A 10,127-nucleotide genomic window follows, 5' to 3' on the forward strand; every position below is an offset into this window, starting at 1 on the left:
ATATTAAAATAAATATATAATAGTAAATCCGTCACAGACCCCCCATAAAAGAACTTGTTTAAATTAATGCATTGTACGAATAGCACAATGGAACATATACTTAATTATAATTTGTTGATAAAGAAAAAAGAAATCCGATTGTTACTCATCATTTTATGTAAAGTGCCAGGAATATTTTGCTTTGCTCTTAGATTTACAAATATTATTAACGCTAGATAATTATACTGTTGCGTCAGCGAGGTCACGTGACTAGTATCACGCCACGTATTTCTAGAAATATCCTGTTCCTTCAAGAATGCCCTAGCATTTACTAGATATATGTTAGTCTGGTTGGTATATATATAAGACGCTCACAACGTGACGGGACATCAGTGTAATGAGTAATTGAATGTATGCGGACAAAATATTGTTGGCCACGTGAGATATAGCGTTTGTTATTGCGCGACTGTTGAAAATAAGTGTATCGTAAAGTTGTATTGGGAAAGAATAAACCAGTTTTATTAAGTAAGGACTTGTGTCGCTAAAGTTTCGTCGGAACGAAGTTACGGAAAATCAACTAACGAACGGAGACGTAACAATACCTTTCCTGATAACAGAAAATCTAAGTCTATAATACAGTGACTTGAAACTGATAATGCAAGCGAACCGGACAATATATTTGGAAGTCAATGTTTGATGATAATATAAGGAAATTTATCCTTAAAAACAGTAGTTATTGTAGTTACGTCAGAATGATTGTTCCAAAATGGATGCATAGATAGAATTCCTACATCCATTACAGTAAAATATAAGGTAAACTAGTAAACGGCTTTAGTAAATATGCTTTGTAAATTACATCCTGTTTCTCTCTATAGTCAGTTTTATTATATTTTATTAGCTCTAACATTTATATTGTTTTGAATTTTAAATGCATTTATGAAGAATATTTAACGTTGTTAAATATGTGGATTTAAGACTAGCCTATATCTCCTAAGTTGGTCGAATCTCGTGTGGTGTTACTGAGATTAGAGACAAAAATGTCGTTAACAGGTGGTTTAATAAAGTGTAATCATTATAGGTCTGAGTTTTCATAGTATGGCTGAGATGTGATGAAAAAATGAGTAGTATTTAATTAATTATAATAATACGCTGGACAAAAATGTGATCCAAAGCAAAAACTATGAGTACATACTGGTAATCACAAGGTTATATTATTTTAGTTCTGATGTATACAGTTAGATTATTAACGCAAATAAATATATTCATGTCTAAAAGTATAGTAAAAGAAGAAATACTGATTTCATAATAAACGTCAATGTGTATTCTTGGCAAAGGGATATGATTAATTATGTATTCATTGGAAATTTTCTTCCACTATATTTTAACTGAAGAAAACCTTTTGTGGTAATGATTGGATAGCCAAAACAAAGAATAGATAATATTAACCATAAGTACTGTCAAAAGGCCCATTTAGATAACGACTACGTGACTCATTTCATTAATCTAAGTTATACAACCATAAAATATTGTCAACACTGACAAAAAAAAAATCTTCAAATACTCTTTCATCAGTCACAGATATTACCATTATTTTATTTACTGTTCATATGCAGAATGTCTGTTAGTTAGTTATTTTTGTTATTATATGAAACAAATAAAAAAAATACTCAGATCAAAAAACATTTCAAAATATTTGAATTTACTTGTCATCCAAACAACATACATAGTTTGTTGTTTTGACAAAACGCTGGAAGAAATGCTTAAAGATAACAATTATAGTAAAAACAACAAACACGTAATAGGCCTTCAAGTAATGAATACATTGAAAACAAAAAGGCATTTGGTTCGTTAAGCTTCGAAATTCTCATAACATTACTGAGCAATAAATAGGCCTAACATAATTTAAGCTTTTTCGGACTTCGTGCCTTGTCTTTTGCGTTATCTTTTCGAAAACCAGCATAAGATAAATCTCTATATAAATAGATCAATTACATTAATATTAGAACATCAGCTGCTATTGTGGGTTAAAATAAGAATATTTTATCTGTAAAACGTTTTGATCGTCTGTGTGACCATTATAAAATATAGATGAATACTATCTACACAAGTAACACTAACTAATAAATAAATACGGCACATCCTGCCCTCTAGCGTCTATCTTCAAATGACCCTGAAAGATTTATCATCACGAACCATCATGTGCGACCCATTGTCTTGCAGCATTTCGCTAAAGCATCTGATATTACTGGCACAGCCTAAGATTAACGTCTTAATGGTTTATTTAAAGCTATGAGCACAAACCTGATAAAATGATTAATCAACTTAAAAACTTTATCAGTGTCCCTCCATTCTCCAACATTTGATTTTTACCAGTATAGTAATTATATAATCTGGTGGTTAGTGAGGATAGTTATGTTTGTGGATTCGTGTTACTGTGTTTTGTTCACTTTGACTTGCCTAAATCATGTTGTAATATCTCCAGTTTAAATACATATATAAAACTTTTTGGAAGTATGATGATTTAAACACAACGCGTCTAGTAGATGGTATTGTATATTTTAGAACACACGCTACAGTAATGCTCTTTTCCTCTTATATAATAGTAAAATTTTTTTGTCGCATGAGAAATACCGGATGCAGAACAAAAGTTCAGTAGAAAAAAAATACTCATTTTCATTTGTCATATATAAGGTAACTTATCTAGGCCTATAAAAAAACTGTTTTGGAAAATGCTTTTTATCCGTGATATAGATAATGAAAATGTATACTTATGATTCGAAATACATTTGTATGGATCTATTTAGCCAGCTTTTTCGAAGTGGCACTCCAAACAGTCATGCTAACCCATCAAGTAGTAGGAGGAGCTCCATTAGCTGTGACTCTACAGAAGATATGTATACAGATATGTCACTGGAAGATGACGTCATGGACCTCAATCAGAAGGTATGCCATAAAATATGGTATCTCTTTTCACCATGTGAATGTACATATAAGTTTTGATCTTTATCTGGGTGAGTAAGTACCTAGTACATACAGCTGACTGACTAAAATAGAAATGACTACATGTACACAAGTAAACCCTGGATGTTTGTCACATTGTACACGAGCAGGTATAATTACGATGGAAATGTTTGAACTAAACATGAATCATTCACTCCTGCTGGACTAAAATAGATATTTTGTAAGACAAGAACTGCCAGCAGTTTTATTAGCAGAATGAAACCAAAAACAAAGTTCTACATTCCTTATTAATTCAAACGCTAATGTTCATCTAAATTATACTTTACGTAATAAATGTTGCGATTAACAATTTCACCAAAATCTCGTTTAAACGAAAATATCAATTATAAGTTAGTTTTAAAACAATAAATACTTAAAATACTATTTAGATACATTTTAAAGATATGGACATTTGTGCTAATGACCTGATAAATGCATTAGACAAATCGTTTGCAAAACTAAAAAGCTAGGATAATTTCTTACTGAGTAGAAGTATTTAACAGTATTCTTATAGTTTAGTTTGTGATGTATTCTCTATCGTCATTTTTCATGTGAGTTAACGACACTCTTTTTCAGTTAGGGGCGTTTCTTTAATATCATATATCGTTAAGTGCAGTGCAGTTAGTGCAATTTATTTAGTGTGAATGTTTTTTTTAAAGTGTAGACTTATTATGTCCCCAAAGAGTGACATACTGTTTTTCTATTGTTTCTTCTTCTTCTTCCAAACACTTTTCAATCGACCGCTATTACTTTATTTGTCGGCGGATTGGTTTGAAACTTGGTTGGATTACACTTTGGTCCAATACGCCCAGACATCTTTTTTTCAATTTTTTTAACTTAAGTCTTTTTAAGGATGTTAAGAGGCCAAAGGTCAAATGATGTATATTTTGGGTTCCTGTGCTGTCATATCTACAGCAATCAAGATGAAAATTGGCATACATATAAATTTTCATGCACCTAACATATTGATGTATAAAATGGTTCGGTTTGCCCATTTTACTTTTTTAGGGGGGGGGGGTCAAAGCTCACAAAGCTCGTGAGATTTGGTATCAAGGTACTTTTATACAGGTCCCATACATTGACAAACAAAAATAGTGGACTTGCCCATTTTTAGTAATCATAAGGGTGTGAAGATGCCACAAAAACCATAATTTTAGGGTTTTTGGACAGTCACTCCACTGTATTTAGGCCAGTTTACATGAAATGTGGTACGAAGTTACTTTGTTTACAGGCTCCATACAAATACATACAAAAATGTTTGGAATGCTCATTTTTGGTCACTTTAGGGGGGGGGTCAAAGTTTAAATAAATCCATAATTTTAGGGGTTTTGATCAATTACTTAGCCTTGTTTCAGCCAATTTACATAGAATTTCGTACGAAGATACTTTTCCATAGGCAACCCACATTGACAAACAAAATTGTTGGACTTGACCATTTTTACAAAACCAGGCCCCGCCAGTGATTCAGGATCACACCGGTAAAAACTGGGTTTCGATGCTCGTGGTGGGCACAGCACAGATATCCCATTGTGTAGCTTTGCCTTAACCACAGACAAAAATATAACACTATTACCAGTAGTACATAGAGTGGTAATATTGGTCTCTGACATAACGCTAACCGTATAAAAAGGTAAGCAATATTCTGTAGTAATTAACGTTTTGCATAGCCTGCGGTTAAAGCTGTCTGAAGGTGCTCTACCGTTTGAGATAAATGGTTAGCCCCCTTACTTATTGCTAATACCACAACTCAACTTTCAACCTTTCTGAAAGTTTGTCCTATGAGCATTCCCTCAGTTTATAATAATAATATATCATAATGTGTGAAGAATAATCCGACTTTCAGGTTGCTGATCTTTTCTCTTATCCTTTGTGTAGTTATCGACCAGTTCTAACAGTGGACTTCATCTTTTGATATCTGGAATATTCTATTTTCAGGAGATGTGACAAACAATTTGAATATTTTTGTTTTAGTACAGAAAGTGAGGTAGAGAGATTGGTATTGTCTATGAGATGGAAATTAAAGACATACGCGACCGTCAAACATTCTAGGCCTGTAACTGGCATATACACGCGTTGAGTGTAGGTAACTGGTATATACACGCGTTGCTCTCAGTCTTGTACTAGTCACACATTGCCAAGGGTAGTTTTTCTTTGGTGTTTTTTAACTTCCCTGTGAAATGTGGCGCTGGAGAAGTCCTTAGGTTTGTACAAATGGGTTCTTTAGTCGCACCAATCTTACAGATGTTAAGATATATCTTAAGACTCTTCTCTCTATTTTTGCTAATGGTATAAGCAGGTTTTATGGTTGACAAATGCACTGTGGAATATTTGGCACTATTCGAATAAGTATATAGTGGGTGATTCTCTGTTTTATCCTGATGTTCACTTAGTATTGACCTGTCGTACACTTAGAGAGAAATATGACCGTTTCATCTTATGAACACATTTCTTTGTTGAATTGTAACTGTTTGACTTATGTTTGTTAATAATAAATGTAGTGTTTTTGTTCACTGTGAAACTTATGTCCAGGCTTTCCCTCAGTTCATTCAAGTCAGGATTCAGATTAACTCAGTAATACATTTTCTGCTGAACCTCAAGCTAGAACGGTTACTACCCTTTTTTTTTTTGTAGGAAATCAGTGTACCTGAAAATACCACACAACTTCATCGAATCATAGGAAAATGTTGTGAATTATAAAAAAATTCTGAACATTAAAGGGTCGTCAAAAGATCTCGGCTGATAAAGTTGGCCTAAAGGTTCTAATTCAAGTGGCGTATACACGTTTTTCAAATCTTTAACTGGTATAACAACAAGTTTACTGCATCTGTGTAATTAAAAAATATGTGATGACAGTAGCCTAGCGTCTTGATTATGAAGCACCATCGCGATGGATAGTAAATTACAGCAAATATATCAAACTTTGTAAAATCTTTAAAAGCTAGTGATTTTCTATGCTAATTCAGCATAACAGTTATATATTGTCAGCTGCTACTCTTCAGTTGGAGAAGGGAAGTTTTGCTCTATTTACTTATTTTTACTTTTTTTCTTTGGTCACAATGGAATAAGCTAAATTTTGTAAATGCAAGTTTTCTTTAAACACTAACCAACGTTTTAGCATTGTATGAAACAACGTATACAGACTTCATTCTGGAATATTTACCCAGATAATATGAGCTGTTCTTCCTCATGATGCTCGTTTTTCAGACTGATGAAAAGATATTGTGTATCTATAGTTATAGCATTTTCTATGAAAGAGGCGTATTCTGTGTGACCTTTGTAATGAACATTATGATGTTATACTTAGTTCTATTTTGCTTGCTCTTGCTTCAGTGAATCGTAGTGTTTTAACACTTTCTCGTGTTCTTTCCTACAGGTCCAAATGCTGCAGCACCAAGTTACTGCCTTAACAGAGAACCAGTCCTCCAACGACGATCGTTACTCGAAAGTTAAACAGGAAAACACCGCTCTTTTAAACAGGTAACTCCAGTTTGATGGCTTATCTTTTCATCCTACTGATAATTTATCTAGAACTTTATGCAAGGTAATGCCCTCTTTTAAAAAGATATGTTCAATTTCTACCCACGTTAAAATGTACCTTCGAAACAATTAATACAAAAGTAAATTAAGGTAACGTTGCTATAAATTGTAACGGGTATACTTTCTTGTCAGCATTGTTTTATGTGTCATTATGTTTGTTTTCTAGACCGCGAATACACGTATTCATGGATGTAAATGACCTAATTGAAATATTACACGGTGCCACTTCCTGGGTTGTTTTATTTTCCCATGAAAATAGCAGAAGTGCAGCTGTTATAACATTATTGATTTCCAGTTTTCCTGAGACATAAAGTACATAGTCATGTATCACTGTTTAATGTTTCCTGGTAGCTCAGCGGTAAGCTTCAAGATTTGATCTCCGCCCCTGACACGACATAGATAACCCATTGTGCAAGCTTGCATTAAAACAAACATCAACTAACTTGTGCAAATTAGTTATTAATGTGGGTTACTATTGAAAGTATTACGGGTTACAGCTAATTTTCAGCTGTGTCATGACAATAGGAGCACCATTGTTGGAAAAACGATAAAATGGCCACTGTCCAAAACTTGAGAATGACCCAGTTTTTGAGACTTCCTGTAACACATAAACATTTGTCTTTTGTTACTAAAAACTGATACGCATAATTTTACATAATTTCCTTGAGGTGTTATGATAGCACTGTATTGGATGTTTTAGATATAGCTGTGATTGTTTCTGGTGTTATGCCAAGCTGACTCAGCGTTAAACTTAACCCAAAATTCGGGGCTCAATTTTACAAATCTTTAACATAGAGCGATACATTACTACACTTTTAGGAGAGATACTCCTTGAACTTTGTTTCTTGTATAAGTGTATGAGGAAACATTCGGAGTTGAAATATTTCCAAAAATGAAGGTTTAAAAAAATATTAGCTTTTGGCCAAATCTGGGGTATTGCCACAGTCTGTTCCAAATGCTAAAATGTCACTATTCTTATGTTTCTGGACAGATCTAAACATTCTTACATCACATGAAAAACGACAGTTTCATATGTGTTTTAAATTATGAGAAATAAGCAGACAAAAAGTGTTAACATTATTGTTCATCTTCTCCTTATTGAAGAGGCAAAACATATAGTAAAAAGAAGACGATTGGCACAAAACAAAGATATTAATTTGAGCAAGAGATTATTAACAACTGTATCATGTATATTAAAATTTTTGATAATTTTAATGGTGAATTGCTCTCAATAATCACTAGTTTAAAATTGTTGACTTAGGAACTTAGATGGAAAACCTGAAATAAGGATTTTGTTTGAAGTTAAGCACAAAGCTACACAATGGGCTATCTGTGCTCTGCCCACTACTGGTATCAAAACCCGGTTTATAGCGTTGTAAGTCCACAGACATACAGCTGTGTCACTGGGGGGCTGTGAAATAAGGAAAAGGCATAATGGTCTATGATGGTGCATCATTGTTGGTAGCTTCAGTTGAAAGCTGGGATTTTAATCCTACTTTGGGTGGAATCTTATTTTCAATTAATTTTCAAGTAATATATTAAAATGTATTATACAGGTTGTCCCAAAAAATGTATACACATTTTGAATGATTATAAATATAATGTTTATTAAGATGTATCTGAGTTTTATAATCCAAGTTAAAGAAGACAAGTGTAGAATATTTTGAGTTATCGCAGGTGTTCGACCTGATGACCGTTCTGGTCCAGGCACTGCTGATAACGATGACAGATGGAATTGCAAACATCACAGTTCATTTCATTTGGTATTTTGGCATATTCTCTTTCAATTGCTGCTTTCAACTCATTGATTGTTGCAGGTTTTATGCTATAAAACTTATCTTTGAGGTATCCCCATAAAAAAAAGTCTAGTGGTGTGAGGTCTGGTGAACTTGGGGGGAATTCAGTGCTACCTCTTTGCCCAATCCATCTGTTCAACAGATTTTCATCAAGATAGACCCTCACATCACGATGGTAGTGGGGAGGTGCTCCATCTTGCTGGAAATAAAACTCCTCATTTCCAAATTGCTCTCGAATGCGTGGCATGACGAATTCCTGCAGCAAGTTCAGATAAACAGCACCAGTGACTGTGTTTTCGAAAAAAAATGGTCCAATTATGCCCATCGCTGATAATCCACACTACACTGTAACCCCTGGTAACTTTACGTGGTGTTCAATCGTAACATGCTGGTTCAGAGGTGCCCAGTAGGTGCAATTGTGGTGCTTAACTGAGCCATTTAACTTAAATGTGGCCTCATCGCTCCAGACAATCTTGTTTGGAACCTGTGCATCCTCTGCACATTTTGCTAGGTACCACTCACAAAGTTCAACTCTCCGGTCAGGATCATCTTCGTTGAGGGCGTGGACTAATGCCGGAATAAAACTTTTCCAATGAACGTGCTTCAAGATGTGATGGATACTCGATTTTGAGATTCCTGTCTCACGGGCAGCTTGCCGAACAGATTTTCTTGGAGATCGGTGGAGACTTTCCAGCAGCCCTGCTTCTCTTGTAGGACTGGTGGGCGACCGCAGTCTTCCAGAACGCTTTTTTTTTTGTGGACATCTTTAACAGTTTCATCTGTTTCAAACTTATCTCTGATGCGAGTAATGGTGAGTCGCGTAGGTGGATCTGTTTGAAACTCTTTTCTAAACAGTCTTTGCACTTCAGCTACGTTCTCGCACTTCCAGTAGCACCTTAGGATAAATTTCCTTTTCTCAAAACTTAGTCTTGCTTCTGCCATTACTTCAACTCAGTTGCACCTGTAAAAAAAAAAAGTTTAAGTGAGTTATGGGTTCTAAAAGGTTCTACACTTGTCTTCTTTAAATTGAATTATAAAACTTAGATATATCTTAATAAACATTGTATTTATAATCATTCAACGTGTGAATACATTTTTTTGGGACACCCTGTATTTGTTACAGATCAAGATAACTAAGCTTTCAAAGAGTGTTAAAATATTGTTTTATTTTAGAAAACAGTTTTACTAAATAAACAACACGTGTATTAAAAAAATCTAACAATTTTGTATGAGAACCAATTAATATTTTGAAACATAGAAATAAATTATTGCAGTTTGCCTCATAGGGCTCATGAATGAAAAATAAAACAAACATTTACACTTCATTGTACAAATATTGAGATGCAGGTTACTACTAGTGAGGTATTGACACAACTCTTTCTAATACCCCCATACTTATGTTTTTGAACATAGCTAGACACAGTTACTTCACATTAAAAGCAGCAACTTTATATCGATTTTAGATTAATAAAAATAAATCATCAACACGTTGTGCAATTACTGTTCCTTTTTAGTTTTCTTCTCCTTGTTGTACTGATAAAACATGTGAAGATGTTACACAAACAATTACACAGGTGGGTATTGATTTGTAGTGATATGAACTGGAAAATCCATCCACATTGACATCTTTATCATGTATAGTAATTAGAAAACAAACATATTTCATACATAATGCTTGGAGAAGGCTTGAATGGGTAATGAAGAAAAACTTTAATATAAGTTTAATAACGTTTTGACAAGGTTTTTGTCACCATCAGGTACAAGTAGTTTACACTGACATTGATATATGTCCCATGTTTTCCACTATTGCAACTC

General features: G+C 33.9%; 1 protein-coding gene across 1 annotated transcript in view; it reads left to right on the plus strand.

Annotated features, from left to right (window-relative positions):
• The first annotated feature begins 2,739 nt into the window (after positions 1-2,739).
• Positions 2,740-10,127, plus strand: part of LOC106460848 (rab11 family-interacting protein 4A-like) — a 29,405-nt gene continuing 22,017 nt past the window's right edge. Inside the window, exons 1-2 of the mRNA XM_013920594.2 lie at positions 2,740-2,922; positions 6,353-6,456. Of these exons, the coding sequence (XP_013776048.2) occupies positions 2,740-2,922; positions 6,353-6,456 (287 nt within the window). The remainder of the gene's footprint in view (positions 2,923-6,352; positions 6,457-10,127) is intronic.

Source organism: Limulus polyphemus, unplaced genomic scaffold, assembly GCF_000517525.1.
Source record: "Limulus polyphemus unplaced genomic scaffold, Limulus_polyphemus-2.1.2 Scaffold848, whole genome shotgun sequence".
NCBI lineage: Eukaryota > Metazoa > Arthropoda > Merostomata > Xiphosura > Limulidae > Limulus > Limulus polyphemus.